Raw genomic sequence first — 24234 nt, 5'->3', positions numbered from 1 at the left:
ACGGCGACACCGTATGCCATGTTCTTTGTATCTCGTCCCCACCTGAAATCTAGTGTGGCCTCAAATGAATGCACTCAGTCACCTCTGTCGTCCTCGGCTCATGTTGCTTGCAGCCTGGGGACGGGGTTTCACTCCAGCCTGCAAAATCTTCTTGGAAACTTTGTTTGGCTAGTATGTGATTTAATTGAAGTGACATGTCTTTTACTGAGCAAAATAGGGTGAAGTGTGCAGGATGGGGAGGGCACATCTGGAAGAGGAGAGGACAGAGTTGGACAACTTTGCAGTGAGGCCTGCCTGAAACTGCTGATGTCCTTTAACTGAAGCAGTTCTGAGCTGTCACTTCTTCTCCCATCATGATTAGACTATCTTTATGTCCTTTTGGTTTTATCCAGGTGATTGTCTTTCTGTTTATGGGGTATATTAAGCAAGCCTGGGCTTGGGAAACCATTTAGGAAGGATTGCCGAAGGCAGCTCATGTGGTGGGCGCTCCCTTCCAGTCACCATCCGTCTTCGATTCAGTCATCTCTTGGGTGCTAGCGCCCCATTGTATTCTCATGGCATTGTCTTCCCTTCCCTGCTCTACAAGTGGGTTTTTATTGCTGTGTTTGCTTTGCTAAAGCCAGGTTGCTTGCTCATTTGGTGGTTAGGTGGGTTGTGTGTAGGGTTTTGTTTCGCCTTTAGTTATTTCTAGTGTAAAAGCAGTCTTTGTCCAGTGGCCTGCTGGCATCTAAAAAAAGCTGTAAGCAAACACACAGTGTGGTGTTTTTTTCATTTTGTTTTGTTTTGTGTTTTTTTTTTTTTTGTCTTGCCCCCAGTGCAGACTCTGTCCGCCTCGGTGCAGCGACAGCCTTCCCGCTGTGCAGGTCCCGCTGGGGTGCGGCCCGTGTTTCTGTGCTGGGATCTGGCCGGGATCCCTTCCGCCTCCTCCCTTCTCCCCCCTTGCTTGCTGCTCACTCATATTCCTGGCTCCGTGTTGCGGATGTGACCTCCCAGGCTGGGCTGGGGCTTCTGCCATGCCTAATTTGTGTCTGCTTTTGGGTTACATCTACGGAGCCAGGATCTGGCCTCTCACTGTACCCGCAAGGAGCGTTTGGAGTAGTTCAAGAAAGATAATATGAAGAAAACTCAAAATAACAAAGGTCAAGAAAGGCAGAGGGTTTGGCTGAATACCCAATCATGTAGCTGTGATATTTCTTGTGGAGGTTACAGCCAGAGATAACCTGCCCTGCTGTGTGCCCTTAATTAGTTACTTAGATAGCTGTAGTCTCTTCTGGCACCAAACCTGCCAGCCTCTGGGGTGTAAAAATGGGAAGGGGATAGGGACTGAATGATCAGTCCTCATGGGATTGTAGAGAGGAGAGCAGGGTATGAGACCCTAAGAGATGAGACCCTGCAGTACATAGATGTTTGCTTTCTGGACTGGGAATTTGGCGAACGGAGCAGGCAGGTGTGTCATATCCTACAAATCTGCGTGAAAGGATGCTTGCGGAGACCTTACGCAAGGTCTTACGGAGGGCTTTTAAATATGGCAAGCTCCTCGCCTGGGCCCTGGGAGTGAGCCGAGCACAAGTCTGAACCCGGGGCTGATCCCGGGCTGGTCGACTGCCAGCAGCCCCATTTGTTGCCATCTACCTGCGGTGAATAAACTCTGTTGCCGTGCACAATATACAGCCACACCTGACATATGGTGAGATATGCCCGTTGCTGCGTAACTGAGTATGCAGAGGAAAATCAGCGTGTCCCTGACTCCAGGAACAGTGTTGTGTTCACAGAGCGTATGTGGCAGAAAGGCTCTGGCTTGTAAGGAATTTGGGTTCTCAGTGGTGGTAAATCTTATATATTCCTTTGTGTGGAAAACCTCTTACAACTTTACCATAGGGGGTCAAATGTCAGCAGAGGCCTTTAATTGTTTTCTGCGTTTTATCTTTCAAGATAAGAATGAATTAGTGCAAGCCCAGCTCCTTTTAAAACACATTTTCTTCTTAACCCTTCTCTTCCCTCTCCCCTGCACACATTCACCGCTTTCCCATGTGGGAGGAATCGCCGTACTGAGGACTCTCAACCGCATTGTGAACACTAAAGCGCCCACAGTCTCCTAAGGAAAAAGAAGAGTTTTTAGAGCCTGCCAAGTCACTCCTTTGCCTTCAGGTGCCACTCCTACCTTTCCGCTTTAGCAGCGGTCTGGAAACCAGGGATGGTATTTGCTCACCTAGCTCAGAGAGAGGGCAGGAGGACACATTAACTACTCTTAGTTATTAATGCATGTCATGCTGCATAAATGCGAAATGCCTGGTGATTTTCAGTAGGCACGGAGTGGCAAGTACTGTGAGCACATCAGACGATGGAGTGAAAATCCTTACCAAAAAGTAGTGGGAAAGTAGTTTGCAGCAATTATGCTTGTGTGTGGTGCCTGGTTCTGCTGGTTGATTGTGCGGATCGGTTTGGGCAAGGCTCGCAGTGCCATCCTGGGGGAGTCACTGAACTATAGGGAAGGGTGGGTCTGAGCTGCTGAAACTTGCCCATTGCATCACTGCAGTTTGCATTTTGCACTGTGGACTCCCAGTGTAAAAACTAGCTTTGCTTTACGGGTGCTGAAACTCCAGAGTCATGTTGCCTGCAGTGGTCAGATGTTTGGTGTCTCCCCTCTTGACTTTATGCGGAGAGAAACATTCAGTCCTGGTGGGATTTCTGATGCCTTCAGTTCGTCAAAGCCCCTGGTGGGGAGGGAAGGAAAGATAAGTTTTACTGCAGATTTTTGTACGTGAATAGCCAGAAGTCAAAGCACCCAAAACACAAATCTGTGTGGAAATTTTTCATCCCTCTGAACAAAAGCCAACCTGTTAGAGCTGGGGACTTCAGCAACTTTTGGCTCCTGATGTGTTTCTCTTCAGTTAACCACTTTTCCTGTGTTCCTCTTTCAGTTACAAGCTGTTTCCAAACTGCGTCCCATCCTTTGGCTTCCGCCATCTCTTGTCCTTAACGGATAAAGTTGACCGTTTCAATGAAGAAGTTCAGAAACAGAAGGTTTCCCGAAACAGAGATGCTCCAGAAGGTGGTTTTGATGCAATTTTGCAGGCTGCTGTGTGTAAGGTGAGTCACTCTGATTTCTGGGTTTTAAAGCAAAGCGAAAAAGGAGGAGGTTTCTTCAGTTGTATTTTTGGACTAGGATAAGGCTTTGGTATGTCAATTCTTGGAACTAACTACTAAATTTTTTTGCAGGAAACATGACAAAATGCACTGAACAATAAAGGCTGTTGTCTAATATCTTTTCTAGTTTAAAGGGGTAACACTGAACTCTTGCAAATGTGAATTTAGGACTGTGAGATTTGATTGTGTTATTAGATCTGTAGATGCTGATTACTGACTCTCCGCGAAGAAATCTGCTAAGATTCTTGTACATTTGAGACCAGCAGCACACTGCCAGCCATCTGGTGGCTTAACGCATTTGTTAAGCATGTGTCAAATGTGTTCTTCAAGTGGTTGGCCCGTGCTGAGGGTAAGAGCAGGTTTGTACTGCTCGGGTGCTACTGCTCCAGCGCCGGTAGTATAGCCCTGAGGTGCTGGTGCTCACAGTGGCAAGATCTGCTCCTGTTTGGCCTGTGGAGCTGGATTATTCCACCTTCTTGTGTAAAACAGCCTGCTGTCCTTCATTAGGAACATGGCATTAGGTGTGAAACCTCTGCTGTGTGGCGTGTCCTTTGTGAGAATCACTGTTGTATTTCATGTTAGAATAGCATGCTGCGTGTCTTTATGGCAGCATGAGCAACAGTTGGTAGCTAGAGCATGTTAGCTTGGCTTTGCTGCTGTGTTAGCCGTGTCCCTGGGGTTTTCCAGTGTATTGCACACCAGAGCGAGATTGCACAGGCACATCCTAAATGAAGCAGCATGCGTTGCATGCATCAGGAATTGCTCTTCAGCCCGGGATGCTGCCCTCTCCCAGGGTGCCTAGTGTGGCCTGTTTGCCATTTGCTGTGAAAATATGTTGTGGTCCAGCCCATGGTCTGGCCAGGAGATGCCTCGAGGATGCACAGAGCTCTGCTCACTATTGTGCTGGCCTCAGCAAGGGGGAACATGTCTCCTCCGACATGACCTTCCTGCTACCGAGGCTGGACAAGCCTTTTCTCCGCAGTGAATGACTGGGTTTGCTGTGCCGTTCTTCTGGTCCACGTGAAGTTTGGGAGGCATTTGCTCGAAGACCTTTCTGAAACAAGTAGGTGGGTTGCTCTGTATCCCTTTGAGTTAGAGAAAATTAATGCTCCTCTCAACTATCTGCTCTTCTCCTCCAGTTTGGCCAACTGCCCCTGCTTTCCAGTGACGGCTGTGGTTGTTTTTTCCTGTCTGACATACAGTTTGGCTCTTGTTTTCTCCAGCCTTTGTGTGGCCCTCTTGATAGAGCATGTTTTCTTCTGGGCCTGTATTTTAGGAGCTGGGAGGTGGGCCTCATCTGCAGAAGTGGTTTCACGCTGGCTTGTGCAACTCTGTTGTGCCCCATCTGTGAATGGGAAAACGGATGTTTCCTTGCCTTGGTTGGTTTCATTTTACACTTCATACTCTCGACAGGACTAAACCTGCCCTGTTGGATCTGATGCCTGCGAACAGTCATCTTTCCTCTCTCAGCCTGGCACAAATATTGTTATTGGCACAACTACAGTGCTGCTCTCACTGTTAATCTAGGCCTAAACTGCTTCACATCTTGAGAGTTGACATTAATGGTTAGAGCAGAGCAATCTCAGGACAGTGACTCAGTTATGCCACCCATCATTTGGGTTTTTTTGCTGTTCCTTTGACTTCCCCACCTCATTTTTGCAAAAAATGGGACAGTACTTCCTTATTGTACAGACATACTGCAGTTTGTATCATGAAGGCTCATGAAGGCTGTTCTTGAAGTCAGGCAGCCTTCAAGATGCTTCCAGGCACCTGGACATTTGTGCCAGTCTTAAATTGTTCGTAAGGAACAAAATCTTTGAGCATAGCTCTTTAGTGCACAGGTGGCTTTTGATTCCTTCGTAGATGATGTCTAAAATCAGGACTGGGCATAAATGGTCAGCAGTAGTGAGGAAAAGAGTGTGTGCACTTATATGACTCTTGGCATGATGTGAAGGTCATAACTGAAGAATTTCTGCAGCCGTGATGATGAATTAATTACTGGAGCTCAGAAGGCAGGAAAGTTAAAGAATTGATCTGTGAGGAGGAAGTACTGACTGCGTGATAACTCATGCTACCTTGGCAGCGTATTTGCTGTGGGTGGAGTAGCTGCCTGTTGATTACAGTCATGGGCAGCAAAGTCTCTGTGTGTGCAGACTTAGAAGTCCCAAAATCTCAGGCCAGCTGGTTGACCTCCTAAGCCTTGTAGCCAAAACAGGAGCTTAGTGTTTAATTTTCCTTGCAGCAGCAGAATGCTGGCCCACGTCCACTAATGGCCTTGTGTTGTAGCTGCACACACCTCAGTCAAGGCAGGTGGAAGCTAAAGGACATCTGGGGTGACAGTGAAATACTGCTTCCTTATGAGTTTGCTAGAATGTGATTTTATCTGCAGTAAATGATGCTTTGCATCTAGCAGTGACAATAATGAAGCATCAGTGGGACTAAACCCTGCACAGACAGTAGCTTTTGTAATTTGGGAGCTGGTTTTCCACAATGCAACGAGAGCAGTCTGCAAATACTTTGGTGAATTCTATGGTGATTTCCTCATTACTGTGTCACTGTTGTATCCTGTTGCATCTCTGGCATACTGTATTTTTTTTTCCAGTTTCTGTCCTCTACTATATTTGAAACCTAAGACTTAGGGCAGTTACAAGCATGAGAAAATCCCCCATCTTTGTGACGATGCATCATGTTGATCATGAATGTTTTGTGCACAGCAACAGAGTTTGAGGCATAGAGGGGAACAGCCACATGAAAACATCAGTGTTTCCAAACCACAACATGTGTGTGTGGTATTTTCCTCCTCTTTGAGCAGGGAGGCAGGAGAAGTAAGACTTGAAGTGACCCTGAGACTAGTTCCTTAACACTTCTTCAGTTGTAATCCCCCTTTCCTCAGTGTCACATAACGCCCCAGGCTCAAATTTGAGTCAGGTCTGTGGTCTCATCTTGGTGAGACAAGGTGAAAGAAATATGCTGCTTCTAGCTAGTCACAAAAGGAGGAATTTCTCTCTTAGCACAAAAAAGCCCTGTATTTTTTCTGATCAAGAAACTGATACATGAGTGTCTCTCCAGGATGGAAAGACTTATAGTTTATCTCCTGTAGATCTTCTGAAATTAGAGGAATAAAACCAATGTTGTCTTCTGCAGGAGACATGGGGTCTACTACTTTGATAACCCTTCCTGGTCCTGCTAGCAGATTAGACGTGAAGATTGTGACTTTGGTACGCATGGTGAGGAGTGAGAATGTCACAAGCTTTGGCCTCAAAGCTATGGGGCTGTAATCAAGCTCACACGTTTGCCTGAAATCTCCAAAAACTTTAATAGGACTGGGTACTCAGTGTATGAAGACAGAATGCTCCCCCTTTTAGGTATTCAAATTAAGGCATTTTTCAGAGCTGTAACTTTTCCTATGGCATATTTGAAAATCAGAACCTATTTCTGAGGTGTCCTGTGCTGGCCATGTGGAATGTCTGTGTCTATCTGTTGACTAGGTATTTTTATGCTGTATTTCATATCAGGCATTTCTCGTGCATGAGCTGTCTAGGAGCTGTGTAATGCTCAAGTCATTTTTTGTCCTGACTTTAAATCCAGGAGTGGGAAAAGTTTGTACAGCTAATACAGACCAATAATCAGGCCCATGTTTGGCTCCTTTTTGAAAGATGAGGATATGGTAAATGTTTTCTGTAGGCAATGAAAGAGCCAGAGACAGTAAGCCTTTGTACTGATGCTAAAATGGTTAGCCAGGAATATTAACCAACCTTCTGTAATTACATTTTCCATTTGCAATATTTTGGTTTTCTGCCATTCTTTAAGTGCAAGCTTCATATGGGTTGGTAGTGTATGTATAAGTTTATATACTAAGCTGCAACAAGGAGATAATGATGATTGATTATAAAATAAAGTGTCTTTTGAAGTGGATTTGAACAGTGCCTGCAAAACATTGGTACACGGACATGACCAAGGCATCTGGGAGACACTTAGGTGCCTTTCAGAGCAGTGCAAGACTATGGAGGTTTTAGAGAATGGGTGTTTTAAATGTCTTTCAATGTCTAAGGCTTAGTTCTCTTGTACATATATCTGTTTCTTCTGAAAAGGTCGGCATCTGAGAAACTAGTGGTATTTTATGTGTATTGATGAGTCCAATGGGGTCTCCTAGCAGTTGATGCCCTTGGATATTGTACTCTTATTTTGGAGGCCAAAGTATAAATTTAGAAATTATTTTTCAGCCTTGGAAATACTGATACAGTGGTTTGCAGGCATTTCAATAGGATTGGGAGATCTGGGATTTGCTGAGACAGTTGTTGCTCTTTTGGCATTCACTGTTGGCTATAAGGAAGGAAAAGGTGATCTTTCAGGGTAAAGAAGGCCACTGTAGCTGGTGGCAGGAATAGGGGCAGGATCCATGGCATGATGAGTCCTGTGGAAACACATCTTTTGACTTCACTCTGTTTTGGATCAGGGCCCACCCCAGCTCTTAAAGATCCTTTATAACCCATGTGTATTTAAAAAAAAAAAAACAAACAGATGAAGGAGTGGATGTAGGTGCAGTTTGTTGCTCAGAAATCTCAGTCCAGTAAAAATGCGTTAAAGCCTCTGTGGTTATTTGTTTTAAATAGGGCAGAGTGCTCTGTGTTTCACGGTGGAAAGTGAGTGCTGCAGAGCTGCTGACTGTGTTTCCTAGTGGTCTGGTGCCGCTGTTGGTGGAGGTGTGAGATGCAGCGGCTCGTTGGTGGTGGCTGCACTTGGGGTGCTGGCCCACGGGGTAGTGGTGGTGTTTGCTCCTGCCGAGCACACCCCAGGAGCTGCCACGACTCCGGTTTGTGGCACTGGCCTCCCCAGGTGTCTTCCTCTCCCTGAAGAAGGCTTCTTCCCTCTCCGTGTGTGCCTCTGATCTTAGTCAGAGAGTGGTGTCAAAAAACAGTTCTTATGTATGGGTAGTGTGTATGCACCGTTCTTGTGGGGTTTCCAACTTCACTCTTGTTCCAGGGCTTCAGATACCCACATTTCTTCTAGGTTTCTCTAAACCATGGAGCTTCATCAGTCCCATGATAATTTTTGGCCTTTCTGGACTGCTTTTTCCATAGGTCTCCAGAACCCAGGCAGGTTTTGCAGCCCCTGTGTTAGCTCGAACAGCCTTCCCCAGCCTGCCAGGTCTTGGGAAGGGATCGGGTGCCCCTTCTGAGACAGTCAGGTGTTAAATGCTTTGAGTATAATTATCTGCACCAAAACTGTGTGTCCTCATTGCACTGGGGAGTTGAGCACCTGAACTGGGCAACCAAAGCATTTTTGATCTTGTTTATTGAAGCAATGGGAATGCGTGAGTCAGAAGTGAAGGCAGAAGCACAGAGGAGGTAGGCAAGTGGTTCAGTGCCAGTGCTTCGCTTACGTGCAAGAATAGGGGAGAATTTGTCTGTAAAGGGATGGTTAGCCCTTGATTTAAAGGTGGTGTTAGCAGGCAGGCAGACAGAAGCATCATCTTTTAAGTGCCTTCATAACTCTTGTTTGAATGCAGCTTGTTTTCTTTGTGCAGCAGCACATTTCTCAGCAAGTGAAACTCAGATTAATACTTCTAATCTATTTAGGAGTTTCTTGGCTTCAATTCTTTTATTTATTATTATTAATTTTTTTTTTAATTAAAAAAAAAGAAACAGTTTTGGATACCCAAAGAAAAGTGACCTGGGTCGCAGCTGTATGGGCTCCTGTGTGATGGATAAGGAGACCAAGAACCGCTTCTTGCATTATTAAAGCCATTATCACTTTTGGGTCCAATGTGTAAGAAGTTCCATTTTAGCATGAAGATTTTTGCCTTTCTTCCGGTGGGATCACTTCAGCTGAATGACTCCTGCTTCCCCGACCAAAAGAAGTCCACTTTGCAAAATGAGCAGGAATGTACTGTGCTGGTACATGACAGAGGATATGGGTAGCCAAAGGTTTATTCCAATAGACTTACTTGCATTGGATGGATCATTAAATAAAAATTTCTTCTGCATTAGGGGAGGGGAAAGAAATGTAAACTGGAATAGTTGTCCTTATTAAGCTGGAGTAAGAGTTAGATTTATTGGAAAGATCAGGCTTTGGGCTGTGACTCACGTTTGCAGGCAAACAGTGCAGTGGCAGTCGTGATTACGCATCCCTCTGCCTGCTCTGCGTTCTTACCATGAGCACAACAGGGATTTCAATAGGAAGTGCGTTTGCAGCCAAGCTGCAGTAGTTGGTAGGCTAGCATATTAACATAAACCAAGGTAGATTTCAGATTGCTGAGCAGTAACATATGGAGGAGTTCGGTGTATTAATCTTTACTGCATTCACAATAAGCTTTTATGAGCTCTTCTGTGAGACCTTCCCAAGGAATCTGTGCTGTATTGCTCTGGGCACGTGGCTGGTGGGGGAGACACTGGGTGCATGTGGGGATGGAAGGAGTTAGGCTGTGTCCTTGCTGCCGGGGGGGCAGGGTGCCCAAGGGAAGGCTTTGTGAGATGGGGCTGTCTGGCTCGCTTCTGAAACCTAACTGTGTTGTCCTCTTGTTGAGGCAAACTGCTTCGTTCCTCGCTGTGTGTGCGCGCTCCAGTCTCTGCTGTGGCAGGATCTCTCTATCGTGCTTGACAGACAGGACCTCAGCCAGCCCAGCTTGGCATAAGCTGGCGATCAGAGCAGTCAGCTAATGTAGGAGGAATGTATTGTAGCGTTATGGTTTCAAAACATTTCCTTTTGGCTTCTATGTGTTCCATCCACCTCCATTGCAGTGAACAGCTTGAATGTGCTTTCTCAGGCACAGATCTGCTTTTAGGGCTGATGCAAAGCTGGAAACCTAGGGAAGCTCCATGGGAGGGAAACATTTATTGTATAAATCTTATCCCTTTCTTTGAAGGAAAAAAAATTCATCCCTGTACGTGTGTCCTTGCAAAGATGGTCATAATGTCTGTTCCTTGCTCAGACAGACCAAGAAGGGTTCAGGGGATACTTCTTGTACTGTTCCTGACATCCTATTGCTTTCACAGGGACCAGCAGAGTAAGGCTTGGAATTAGCATATTATTTTTTTTCCCAAATATGCAGATATTTCTCACTTCAGAGCTGTGCTGGGCAGTTGTGCATGGATTAGTGCAAGCGACCACTGTGAAAACTCCACCTGTCCTACTCTGTGCCTGCTGTGTTTGTCCCTGATATTCTCGGGGGCTTGTGCAGAAGTGGTCTGAGCATCTGTATGAGATGTGGGAAAAAAGAGCTGCCCTGGGCATTTGTAGTTGTACACACAGAAACGGCAGCTAGCCTAGTTTGGAAGTGCCATCACTTCCAGACAAGAGGGGTTTATCTGTGGAGAAGGGAGAACCAAGGCAGTTGCTAGATAAAATCGATAGAGAGCAGAGTAGGGTACCTTGTGCATACATACGGCCTGCACCAAACCCAGCCCTCTTGGGCAGAGAGCTCAATTCATGTGTTACAGCTCAGAAACAGTTTTTATGACTGGGCTATAATGAAAAATGCTGACCGGGGATATTGCAGCTCTTGCTGTTGCTTTGTGCTGCGTGCAGCAGCACGGCAATTCCATGGAGCTGAGGAAACAAGGTCAGATTAAATCTGTGTGGAGGAATTTGGCAGGTCTCCTTTGGCTATAAAAGCAGTTGAAATTCTTATTCTTGGATCAGAGTAGAGAAGGTCTGGTGGACAGTCCACATACCTCCTCATGCCTTTTTAAATAACTGCACTGGAGAGAAATGCTGGGAAGTACCAGATGGGCCCTTGACATTTTTTTTTTTTTTTTGCCAGGGATGGGTGGACATGCGCATGGTATTCTTCTAATTAATGATAACAGAGACCCTCCTGCTAGAAGGATGTGTGGCTGAGACCATGCACAGGATGATGAGAGGAGGAGACTGACCATCTTGTGGGTTTTGTTTTCACCCAGGAAAAGATCGGCTGGCGTAAGGAGGCATCTCACTTGCTGGTCTTCACGACAGATGATGTGCCCCACATAGCCCTGGATGGGAAGCTGGGTGGGCTGGTCCAGCCACATGACGGCCAGTGCCACTTGAATGAAGCAAATGAGTACAGCGCATCCAGCCAGCTGGTGAGGACAGCCCCAGTGTTTGCTGGGTGACGCGTGGGCTGGGTGCTCGGAGACCTCCAGGTGTCAAAAGATTGATCCCCTTGCCTCTCTGGAGACCACCAATACCAGACTTCAGCAGCTTTTGACAAACGCACTCCCTTATGAGTGTGATTTTGCCTGGTCCATCAGTTTGGAGATAAAACTTGCCGATTCCTTTGGCCATCTCACCTTCAGTGAATGTTCTTGTGATACTCAAAAATGAGTTCAGAGCCTAGCAAGTTTCTTCAGGATTCATTGCAAGTGACAGAAAAATAACTTAGCATCCTGCAGTGCATCAGATTTGCATGCAAAGTATAGAGAAAACATAAAATATGTCACCCTTTTTTAATATGTCCAATAGATTATCAGCTTCTCAGTGGGGAGGCTGAGTCTCCCTTGATGTGGCTACAGTAACAAGCACAATAGGATGCTGATCTTATTCACAGCCTTTGAGCACAACACTAACATAGATCTTAGTAACAAATGGACAAACTAGCCCTTTTTTATTTAAACTCAGTGAAGGAAACTTCTGGGGTGAATGAGCACTTGTCTGCCGCTTAATTATCAAATAATTCTGCAGAATGGTGCTTTATTCAGCAGATCACAAGAACTAATTATGTTTTTTTGTTCCTGAATGTACATCACCCCATAATGGGAGGTGTTCCTGGATGGCTGCCTTATGGCAGTAGGCTGGACTCCTTGGAGAAACCCCTTTCCTACAGGGCTGTTGAATTGTAACAAACCTATTCACAGCCCATGTACTAACTTGGTGTTATGCTGTGGAACTGGTTATGGGGATACTGCCTTGGCATTTCCATATTTGCTTCTTGGAGGCTCTAAATCAGCCTTTCAGTCTGCAAGTAAACTAAGCACTTTTTCCTGAGGACAGCATTTCAAAACCAGCCTGGAGTTTAAAACCTCAAGCTGGTCTCTTGAAAGTGAGCCCTGGCTCATTTTGTTGCTTGTGGGTAGCTAGAACAACATATTCCCACCATCCTCTCTCTCTATGAATTCTGCAAAATTAAAGAGCTTATTATAATCTCCTTATGGCTCTAGTGTACAGAAAGAGCACACAATGGCTCTTTCCACTTCTGGAGAAAAACAGTATATTTCTACTTACTGTAGTTTTAGCTAATGGTCTTATCTTGCATGCCTGAAGATAGCAGGTAGTATATTACACATGCACTTGCTGATGGCAAAGTAGAAAGCAAAGAGAAAGAAATTCAGTTTCAGGTGTTGCTGTAGCTAACTGTGGTGTCACTCATATATTCTGGTGATAGGTGCAGCAGAGGTGTTTAAAGGATGACAGATGTACAGAAATGTTTCTACCATTTCAGTTCTGATTGTACTGGTACATTAGGGACTTTGTATTGCAGTGAAACATGACATGTTTCTAGAATGAATTTTGCTGTTGGGAGTAGAAGAGTGATTAAATTAGTCTTTGTTTGTGTTACCCATCAGTCTTCTGGCCTGTTTTTGCCTCTAGGATTATCCTTCCCTGGCTCTTCTTGGGGAGAAACTAGCTGAAAACAACATCCACCTTATTTTTGCTGTTACAAAAAGTCATTATGTCCTGTACAAGGTAAGTGCTGCTGAGCCACCCAGGCTGGAAAGAGATTTAAGTGCTTCTTGAAAGCATCTTCCTTCCAGCTCTGGCAGAATGGAAACAGTCTTAAGTGTACATGAGCAAGGCCACACACTGCAGTAAGGCCTGTCAAAGAAAGAAGTTTTCCCAGGCTAAACTCACCAGTTGTCTCTCCCTACTAACTTGTGGAGTGTTGTTATTTCAGTGAAAAGTACTAAAGCTTCTTAAAGTAAATAGATACATGTTAGTGAGCACGTGAATACCTAAAATAGACTCTAGTTTAATCTTGATTTTAGGAGAGCTGTCAGCCGTGCAGCATATGAGAGAGCAGAAACCTGTTCAACACATTCTGCTGTGACTTAATCCCATTACCTAAGTGTGTGCAGTGTTTCTGCCCAGCTGTGTTTTTCCATCATTGAATCCAGAGCCCGAACGCGCCAAATACAGTTCGAACTCCCTTGCCATCCTCCTTCTCCTCTCCAAAAGGAAAAGATTACCTGAGCTACAAGCAGTTGAACTATTTCTGGAACTGCACTAATGGGGTTCACTTCTCTGCCTGTGTTACTTCTGCAGAAGTGGATTTTGTGAAAACAAAATGGAGAGGGGAGATGTTTCAAACGAGAGAGCTTTCAGAAATGTCTGCTTCCAGCTTTCAAAACTCTATACCGCAGAACTTGAGCAAAACAAGCAAAAACGTTGCTAAGGTCAAAATCCTAATGCTAACCCATAGAGAGCTGAAAAGTTTAGCTCATTCTCCACACCCTCTTCCGTGGAAGCTAATACGTCAATGAGAGCGAGACTGATGAAAGCCCATCCGTGCTTCCCAGGTTGCCAGCTGCCCTGAATGCGTGCAGATTACACCAGTGCAAATTTACTAGATCTTGCCCCATCTGGCAGAGGAACCAGGTTGATGGTAACCACACTGGTCATCATTAGTCCAATTCCCTTGGCCATGAGTTTTGTTTAGCATTAGACATTGTTTAGCATTAGAAATGCTTTGCTTTCAAAAGCTCCACATTAAAATGAACAAAGTTGTATCATGTACATTGATAGACAGATAACGAGGCACAATTTGTGTCTTGTGTCCCTGGCAGGCAGGCAGTGAGTCAGTGCTGCAAGGGTGGATCTGAGAACACACTTCATCCTTATACTCTCTGTTCTCCTATGTGAATCTCAGTGTTTTTTTTCTGTTTGTTTTCTTTTTAAGAATTTTACAGCATTAATTCCTGGAACGACAGTAGAGATTTTACATAAAGACTCCAAGAATATCATCGAACTGATAGTCAAGGCCTACAATGTAAGTTGCACTTTAATATTACAGCTGCTGTGTTATAAGACGCCAAGAGCTTAGCTAGCTCAGCTCTCCCTTGTGTGCTCCACCCAGATTTGGCTGCCTCTTTCTTCTGGTCCTCTGTATTGCGGGTCACTGTCAGAGTTGTTGCATCCACCCTGGGGAGGGAAAGGAGTTGCTTGTCGTATTTAGGATGACGCTGGTGTTTGGGCTGATTTTGTACTCTGTCTGCCTCAAGTGCTCACTTGGGCCCTTGCTGGTGCGGAAGTTCAGTGCTTCACAGGTCCTTCCTGCATTAACCACTTCAGTAGCTATGTGAGGTGGAAAAGGAGAACAGAGATGCCAAAGGAGCTCTACAGCAAAGCAGGGATTTGACCACACATCTCTCATATGCAGGATTGCCCTCTAAATACAATCCTGATGTAAAACATCTCCCACAGAGTGTGCTAATGTCTTCTTTGCTCTTCAAAGTTCAAAGGCCTCCCAAGGACCTGACTCGGCTCCAGCTAAGGTAGCTTCCTTGCGTTGGTCTCAGTGCAACATGATTCAATTCATAGCACTCTGACAGTTGATATTAGCATGTGTCTTGGCATCCCAAAAGGTCACTGACTACACAGAGCTGTCAGTGTGATCTGTGCTGGTTGTTGGGACTCTGAGGTGTATGGCAAAAAGCAAAAGGATCTGCAATTGTACCACTCACCTGATATTATCACCTCTCCCTCTCTGTGAAGACCAAGGAAGCAGATCAATTAAAAGCAGCTAAACAGAATATTAATTGGCTAGTTACCAACACTTCTGTTGTCTTTTCACTGAATTCTTTTGGCTCAACTCTTCATGCCCCTGAAAGGTTATTGGTGTTTGATTGTTGGTATGCGAGATCTGTGGCTTCCAATGAGCATGCATGGAAATTTATCTTGGAAATACTTTGTTCTACTTGTGGTTCTTTGTGGCTAAATTGAAATGCTGCACTTTAATGAATCAGTCATCAAGTAGCGTTCTTCAAACATGCAACTTTTAAGCACAGCTTTGTGGCCACACTTTTAGTGGCTGCAAGCCCTCCTTCTTGGTAGTGTGATGATTAGTGCAAGAGAGTAAGGAAGGACTTCACTGGAAGAGTTTATAAGTCCAAAAAACATCTAGGATTGTGCTGTGCTTTACATGACATGTAACGTTCGTCTTTCCTTTACCCGCAGTTCCCCACATTTAACGCAGCATTTGATTATGCCCTTGAGAAGACCACTTCCAAAACCTCCCCTCTGAGGAGAGGCAATGACCAACTAATGCTGCTAATGAGGTGCTGAGGATGCCATAAAACAAAAGCCCTGTTGTCCAAGCTTGTCCCCTTGAGCAAGGATGGTCTTGTAGCTAAAATACTTGACTGAGGAGAAAGAAATGAATGTTCACTACACATTGATTTTTGCAGTACATCTAGTTGGAAGCCACCAGCATGCTGAGACCAAGATGCTCAATTGCAGGAGTTATGCTAGATGAACTTCTGCTGAAACTGGGGTTGGTTTTCTGTCTGTTCAGCCACTGGGCAAGCGGGGCCCAGGGACAGCCTGCCAGGGCTGGGACCCCAAGGCCTCCTGCTGGAGACTGGCAGCCCTGGGCTCTGCAGCAGGAATCCTGGAAACCTGACACGTGCCAGTTCATTTCCTTTTGCTAACTTTGTTTTTTCCTGAAATTGGGGAAATTCTTTCTGAGGGAGAAGGCTGAAATTTTAATTTCCCAGATTGGAAGGAAACCTTTCTTCTTTCTCACACAGTGGAAAATCTGAGCTTGGAATAACTCTGTTCTTCTGTGACAGGGACCATCTTCTACTGTGGGGCTACTCATGCTGTGTGGCCCAGGCTCTGCCTCTCTCTCCTTCAGTGCTTTAGCCATCTCTCTGATCCTCTCTTGTCTACTTTCCTCCACTGATGAATTTACTAGAAATCATGGATTTATACTGACGTGTAAATCAGATTTGCTCAGGGCATATATGAGTTTCAGTATCCCTTTCCCCCATCTCTACCTTTCATCTCACTTTCTCCTCCTTATCCAGCTGCATCTCACCTGCCTAGTATATTGTCACCTCTGTCTCCTGTCATGAGGGACATGAAGCAAAAAACCCCAAAACAACAACAACAAAACCCTAGCTGCTGTAGCAGCTCTGTCCTGACTACGATAAAACCCTTCTGCCTTCCTCAGTCTTGACGTATCTGTAAAATGGACACCCTCCTGGACAGATCTGCAGGGCTAATTCTGCTCTGTCCACTTCCCCAGGCTGGCACAGGCTCCAGCAGGATTTCTGCACAAACAGGCAGGGTGGATTTGGACTGAAGGGAGCAAACAGAATGCTGTTTATAAAATCGTTTTCCTAAACCTAATCCAGAAGGGTCTTAAATATGTTTCTTCTGTTATAACACCAATGAGTTTCACTTGGCGGGCGGCTGGTGACCTTCACCATCAGGTGTCCCTGGAGCCACTGTTGGTTGAGGATTTCCTTGTTTTTACACCGAAATGTTCCATTCTTTGATTTCTCATGTGCAATAATGGACAAATTTATTTCAGTGAGACCAGTTGCTCCATCTGAGGGCCGGCTGCTTCCTCTTGGTAACTCCAGTGTCCTTCGCTCATCCCAAGCGTAAACACAGCTCTTCTCCTTTGTCTTTGGTATTCCCGAGAGAGTGAAAACCACTGCTGCCGTCAGGCTCCAAAGCCTGCGTGCAGCAGATGTCCGGGGTCAGCCCTGTCACAGACACCAGGATTTTGTCTTCTAGTAACCAGCAGGCCTGGGAGCTGGCAGGATGGGCAGAAAGGGGCAGTTATGGTTGAAGGTGGCCTAGAGAAAGGAGTTTTTCCCCATTTTGATTGCAGAAGTCTGCCCTAATTAGAGACTTGATTGTATTTAAAGCTTTCAACTGAGCCTATGAAAACCAGTCTTGAGTGAAGTACTGTAAAATTAAAGGGACTAGGTCTTGCCCATGGCTCTTCCCTGGTTCCAGAAACCACATGAGAGCTTGTCCTAAGCAATTTTGGGAGTTACTTAGTCTCTGTAGGTTACAGGTAGATAAACATTTTCAGAAATGCTTATTGGTAGATATCTGGTGAAACTGAGGCATAGAGTAGTTGTAGTGATGTACTCAAAGTGACATTTGATATCAGAGCTGACAACGAAACCAGGTTCTAATGCACAGCCTCAGCCTAGCGTCAGCCTGGTTATGTCTTTTATACTCCTGCCAGATGAGGAGGTTCCCAAAGCTGTACCCAATGGGTTTTGCTGATCCATACGTGCAGGAAGACAGATGCGGGACATGCTTCAGCTTACCAGAGACGTTTGTGCACTGGACAGACCAAATGGTTTTCTGTATTTGGAAAACAGTGCAGAATTTTTCTCCGCAATTGCATATTTGGTGCTTGGTTGAACCTGGCTTTAAACAACACAGCAGTAGAAATTTCTTTACCCTGTAGTAGTGGCTGGGTACCGTGAGAAGATATTGCTGTGTAATGCTGCCAAGTGGCTAATAATAATAGCATTACTAAGGCTAATAAGGAATCCTGGCATCCATATAAGAACATAAGAATGACCCATGCAAGGTCATACTGAAGTCGAGCTAGCCTAGTATATTGTCTTCAATAGTGCCCCAAATCAGATGTTCTGGAGAACAATATAAGAAACGTGGCCAGCAAAAAGTGTTCCTTTCCTATTATGCCTCTGCAGCTTCAAGTGACTGCTTATAATGCTGACTGATAGATAAATATTGCAAGAACGCTTCTCCAGTCTGTTTAATAGACTCAGGCTTGATAAAGCGATAAGCCAGTGATTTCCATTACAGATGTCTGATGAAGTTTGTCCAGATCAGGAGGAAGAGATAGTGTATCAGTGTGACAGCTCTATGCTAATTTCTGTGTGATAAATACGAGGCAGAGCAGTGCTGTGTGTTCAGCCTTACTGGCATGTGCTGCGTTCAGCCTGCAAGCAGTAGACACTCCATATATATAGTCTAAAATGTGAACCCATGAACCTGCAGTCCAGGCCCCAGGCAGGAAATGGTTTCCTGAATTACAGCATAAATATGGGAAATTATTTCTTTTCCTCAAGGGTTGTGTAGATTTGCCTAGTCAAAACCCATTTATTCCCTGCTTGTTTCCAAAAGCATTAGCTCTTTGCTAGCATCATTTCTCATTGTGAACGCTGGCTTTGTCAACACACTGACTAACAAGAGGTCTGAATTAGCACTTTTCCTCACTCCGGCCACTTCAGTGAGCGGAGAGACAAGCGAGAAAGGGATGGAGCAGCAAGCTAGGCTGAAAAAAAAATGTGTTTATGCAAAAAAACCTCCCTTTTGGAAACTTTTGTCTTTTTTTGGACACAGCTCCCAAAATATCAATTCCAGCCATTTGAAGAATTAAGCAAAACTTCATTCTAAATTAATGTTTATAAACAAAGTTTTCCTTTTGTTTTGTTTTAACTTAAAGTCTGGGTTTTGCAGTAGGATGGAGAGATGAGAAGCAGAAGAAAGGGGGCAGAGACTCCCAAAAACCTTACTGATGAAAATGAAAAGGTTGGAGAAAGCTGTTTTTCACCTATAACTGTTTCATAAATAGAGATCCCCCCCACCCCCCACTGGAAAAATTCCCATGGAAAACCTGATGTTTTCAACTGAGACATCTGAAAAGGGGTACTTTCTGTCTGGCATTTTCTGTTAAGACGGAGAATGTTTTTCTGAGTAGTTCTGTCATGTCAAGAAGAAGATGGAATAGAATTGCTGATCCAGTCATTCAGCCTTAGTGAAGTTTTACACCTTCTTTATGCAGTATGAAAGACATCACAGGCTGGACACCAGCAGAGAATCAGGCTTTGCATTTCTCTAACAGGCAGTTTTACATGGAAGAGGTGCGGGTGTTCACACGAGGTTCTGATCCTCAGTTCAGAGATAAAGCAAATGCTCCATTTGCAGTCGAGAATGTTTTTTCTTCCTTGCGCGTGCGTATCTTTTCAGATCTGGCTGTACTGGTCACCATGACTGTCACAGAGTGCATAAACTGTCCATGGGTATTTCAGTCCAATTCTGTGATGTATTGTGCAACAGTATGGGCATGGTATTACTCTTGATCTGTCATAACCCTTTCTCTACCACAGTCCTTGTTACTCAAAAGCTTTCACAAAAGGGAGAACTATGTGAGGGTGATTGATTGTTTTTCTGAGATGAACGTGTGGGTACAGGTGTTTGAATAGGCGGCTGCCCATAATTCTAGTTATGTTGATCAAAAGCATCCTGAGCTGCTATAATCAAAAACAAATGTCAGTTTGTGTGCACAGGTAATTTTTTTTTCCTATAGATGCAAAGATGTCCTAACCACCTGAAGACATCAGAGAAGAGACTTGAAACCGAATGACGTGCAAAATAAATCTGCCTGCCCTTAGTAATCTAATGGGTTTCTTCTCCATTCTGTTTCTAGAGTATTCGGTCTAAAGTAGAACTTACTGTTTGGGACAGTCCTGAGGATGTTGGCTTGAGCTTCACTGCCACGTGTCAAGATGGTTTGTCCTATCCTGGGCTCAGGAAGTGTGGGGATCTCAAAATAGGAGATACGGTGAGTCTGGGTTTCTGTATGTCCCTCAGAGAGGCTGTTGTAACACTTTGTGTGACCTTGGAGGAGGGACTTCCCCTCTCAATGGATGTTCCCTGGCGATAAAATGGAGCAATGTTCATCTTCCTTTACTAGCCTCAAAATCGTGCCGCACTAATATAGAAACCCACTGAAAACAGCTCTGCTAAAAATGACTCTGCATGAAATGAATCAATCCAAGGTCAGTTGTTAGTCCAGAAAGAGGGAATACAAATGGCTTGTTTAGAGCACCATGAATGAAATGGTCTTGAGCACTTAGTAGAATGTAATAATAAAGAATGGGTTTTTCTGTAATCTCAGTAATTCATGTCATGCTCTCACCTGTGAAATTTTATTGCCGTGGTCTCCTGGTCTTTTCCTGGTCCACTACATTTTCCAGATTTTCTTATTATTGTTCGAGAATCTCAGTGAACAGTTTATGGTTAACTTCTGAGGCATTGCAAAAAAAAAAAAAAAAAAAAAGAAGGGCATTCAAATCTAGCTACTGTTCACTCATTCATTTAATTCTTAGAGTTATTAGATGGCAACACAGAGCACAAACATAGTTTGCTCCTTAATGTTAACAGTATACATGACAATCTGTCCTGTGTTTTTTGTAAAAAACAAAACAAAACAAAAAAAACCCAAACAAAAACAGGGATGTTAAGCTTTGCTTATTCAAACGGAATATTGATAGAGATAAACGAGTTGGACCCCCCTCCAGCATTTCTTTTTTTTTTTCAGGTCGTTTAGGGAGATGTTGCAATATGATCTATTATGGGAAAGAGTACAAAGAATGGAAATTCTGGGTCAAAATGATGACTGGCACAGGGGGGTTTGTTAGCAGGTACATCCCCAGGCGACAGTGGGTTCTGCAGCTCAGCATCCCGTGGGGAGAGGACTGCCCTTTCCCACTAGGAAGGACCCATCTTGGTTCCTGTCTAGTCTTGCCTTAATCTAAAGAGAAAAGCAGCCTCTCGCAGATAAGTTCTCATGATTTCACTGCTCTGTACTGGGTGTGAGTCTGTCTTGCCTGCAGAACAGGAGGACGCGTTTGAGATGGCCAGGTTGCCATCCTGTGTAGATCGGCACCGACCCGCTGAGGTCAGCGGAGCCAGGTCACTTGAGGCTAGCTGAGAGTCCCAGCCCCCATCTCTTGCTATTTGCAAAAACGTGCGCGTGAGTTCATTAGCAGAGTGATTTCCTTATTTTAGAAGACTGGATTCTTCCTGGGTTTAAAAACATACTCTATTCTCTAAGCACTTAAGCATATAAAAATAGTTTGAAAGAGGAAACAAGCAGGAGCTGAATTTTTACCTCTCCGCATAAGGACTCTCACAATATGAAGTGTTAAAAAGGGAGGTGGCATTTTTAGCTGACTTTATTGGATTGGTTGGTAAAATCGATTCCTGGAGCTTTGCCACGGTAGTCATGTGCCCTCCTTGCTTCCACAGCAAAGCCAGAGCCCCCAGGGTATCAGAATTAACCTGTTCGTTGATCTTGGCCTCTCAGGTTTGGCATAAGCGCAAAGATCACTCTGGCTGCTTTAGCTCATGCCGTAAAAGGGGTTTGGCACTGGCTATGCATGTGCCTGTAACAGTGCTCTGCTTGGAGGCCCGCTGGGTGAGCGACACAGGTCCCAGCGATGGAGGACGGAAGCAGAGTCCCGCAGGGTGGGCTTGACTTCTTGGCTGTGTAGGAGGATCCTGCACGTTGTCAGAGTTTCAGAAGCTTGGTTGTCTTTGTGGGGTGGCAAAGTAGGATGGAGAGCAGTCCACACTCATCAGGGAGAGCTGGAAAGGTCTACACTTCTCATCCTGATGCCCTCCAGGCACCACATTTGGCCTTTTTTCCCCTGTGCTCTTGCATCACTGCTTCTGCCACCTCCTGCATTCATTCCTGGCTTTCCTGGCTGTGCTTTCTCTCCTGCTGCCTCTGTCCTGCAGACTTCTTCCCGTCTCCATTTCTCTCTTGGCCTCACCACCACTGCTTCTATACAGCCCAGTCCTTGAAGCACTCTGCTTCCTGCAGGATCACTCCCACACTCCCAGCAGCCACCCTGCATCACGCATCAGTTCTGTTACGTGTTACTACTATGGAAACTCTGTATATCAAAGAAATCCTTTGTCCCATATACTGGGAGAGGTGATTATATGCTGTAGTTTCTTCAGGGTTAAGTGTAGACAGCCCTCCTGCAAGGTGCTGACTAATAGAGGGGCTTTGGTAAGTAATCTTGTCATTAATTCTATAGAGAGGTAGTGGCACCTGCTTTCTAGATGAATGGGGGTATTTTCTGGACAGATGGTTGATGCTGCTGCATGCTTTGGGATGCAGACAGTGGGCCCAAACTAGGTACCTATCATGGTTTAGGTCCCTGCAAAGGACTGGCAGATGTGACCCAGGATCATGGGCCTCCTGGTCCTCTGGAGCAGAAGCAGGAGGCCTCCTGCTCCAGTCAGCTGCTCATGGCTCACCAGTTCCACAAGGATCAAGATTTGACTCCTGAGAACTGTTAAGAAAATGTCTCCAAAGAGGATAATGCTGGCACTGGATCCTAATCTGCCATGGTTTAGCCCTATAGGTCTGGGTGGCAATCCAAGAAAAGGAGCGGGATTACACTGATCCCCTTGGCTTGCTTTCTGATCTCATTATCCTCTGTAATTTGAGCATTTTGTCTAATTGGTTCAGGTCTCAGAAATCGGGGGGAACCAAGGGAGCCGCAATGTCAGTGCAGCTTCTGCTGGGTGGAGGTGGCTGCTGAGCTGCCATCTGCACGTTGCTATTTGGCATGCAGAAGCGAAGCAGGCTGCGAGATTGCTTGGGGTGACCCAAAAGTGTCTTCAAATTAAAAATCGCTTCATCTTGATGCTTAAGAGAGGGGGTTATTTAGAGGTCTGGAATAAGGCTAATATTCTTTGCTGTAACGGAACAGTTTCCACTCAGAGGGTCTCAGAGCATTTTCTGCTTACCTATTTGCAGAGAATGTAGAGCTGTGCTTGCTGTTTATCTGTGACACTACTGCTTTCAGCAACGCAAGGCAGCTTCAGCCGGCCTGGGGAGCCACACCAGAAAGCAAGGTTAAATGAGGGGCCAAGCGAATGGCTGTCACATGTTCTTGATTTTTCCAGGGAGAAAATTGCTGGCACTGGTAGAATCAGAAAATGGGTAGGGGAGAGATGTATAAGCAGAACCGGAGGATGTGCTAAAGTGAAGTCCTTGTGAAGCCCATCTTAACAAAAGTGTTTATCAGAGTATCAAAAATGGCCTGTTAATAGAGTGCTGAAAGTTTAGGACTGTGTGAATAATGCACATTTCCATATGCAGATCAGGCTTCCCACAAAACCTTCTAAATTCTTGATCTTTTAGGCACCGGAAGTTGTTATGTTGCATTCACTAGATCTGTGGTTGTGCTTGGTTTCAACACATATTTTTATTTTTGATGTCATGAAAGCCTAGCTATTTGCTAGATATTTGCCCTGATTCTTTCATTAGAATATACAAGGTGTTCCATTTCCTACAGCTCCTTCCCACTTCACAGAAACCAGTGATCCACGATGGAGAAAATTGCTGCTAATGGCTGGTGACTGTAAGAAGTTTTAAGAGTTCCCTGGAATGCTTGTGGTGTCTTTTAAAATAAACCATCCACAAAAGAATAAACATTTTGGTTAGTGGTTGAAGATTTTTGCACTGTAGGATCAACAGGTGAAATTTGTTAGCATCAGTTTTGATTTTAAAAGCTTTATTGCAAACAATATTGCAGCACGTTGTTCAAACATCTTAATGGGAAGCTGAGGCATTTTATAATTAGTACAGGGTTCACAGCCTACAGTAAAACACAAGGTAGAGCAGCACAGCTCTGTGTCTTCCTCAGCTGATTTTGGACAAAGATCAAGCTATAGAAGTCCACAGTTTCAGGTCTGGAGCTCCATCCCTGCGTCCATTTCTATTTAAAAAGAGAGGAAATAAGGATTTTTTCAGAAAAGTGTCAACCAAACATTCCCTGTGGGAATTTTTAGTTTGCTGGGGGGAAGGGAAGACTAAAAAAAGGGGTGTAGGTTAGTGAATCTGACATACGGGTGCAGTAAATGAGCTTGGGTTTGTGAAGGAAGCCAAGGGCAAGGGTGCCAATGGCGAAGCCTATGGGGAGAGGAGAACTGGGGCACGGGCCACTGTGAGTCCTCTGAAGGCTGGAAGAGGGACTGGCCACTGAAGGATACCCGTCAGTGAGGAGGGAGCTGGTCCAGGAGAAGGCACGGTTTTGGAAGCCAGTGGAAGACATGATTTTACAAAGGCCGTGGTTGACAGGTGACAGACTAAGACTGTTTGCTGCAGGTGTTTGCTGAAAAGACTTAACCAGGAGGAGTTTTGGTGTGAGGAACCTAAGGAAGGTTAAAGAAGTTAAGAATGACTTTTTAGGCAATAGCTGGAAATGACAAACTCATGAAGCTTTAAGAGCAAAGAAGGAGCAGTGGAGCTGACGAGAGACATGGAGACAAGGTGTCTCTAAGGCAGAAGAGACTAAAACGTGCTTATAC

General features: G+C 44.9%; 1 protein-coding gene across 2 annotated transcripts in view; it reads left to right on the top strand.

Moving 5' to 3' along the window:
* The window catches only part of ITGB5 (integrin subunit beta 5), an 80727-nt gene that overhangs the window by 24939 nt on the left and 31554 nt on the right, over window positions 1-24234 (top strand). For both annotated transcript variants that reach the window (XM_067299321.1, XM_067299322.1), the window contains exons 5-9: window positions 2922-3090; window positions 11049-11210; window positions 12715-12810; window positions 14021-14110; window positions 19550-19684. In XM_067299321.1, coding sequence (XP_067155422.1) covers window positions 2922-3090; window positions 11049-11210; window positions 12715-12810; window positions 14021-14110; window positions 19550-19684 — 652 coding nt within the window. The remainder of the gene's footprint in view (window positions 1-2921; window positions 3091-11048; window positions 11211-12714; window positions 12811-14020; window positions 14111-19549; window positions 19685-24234) is intronic.

The sequence above is a fragment of the Apteryx mantelli genome, chromosome 6 (genome assembly GCF_036417845.1).
Source record: "Apteryx mantelli isolate bAptMan1 chromosome 6, bAptMan1.hap1, whole genome shotgun sequence".
Taxonomy (NCBI): domain Eukaryota; kingdom Metazoa; phylum Chordata; class Aves; order Apterygiformes; family Apterygidae; genus Apteryx; species Apteryx mantelli.
This window is presented reverse-complemented; position numbering and strand designations above follow the sequence as displayed.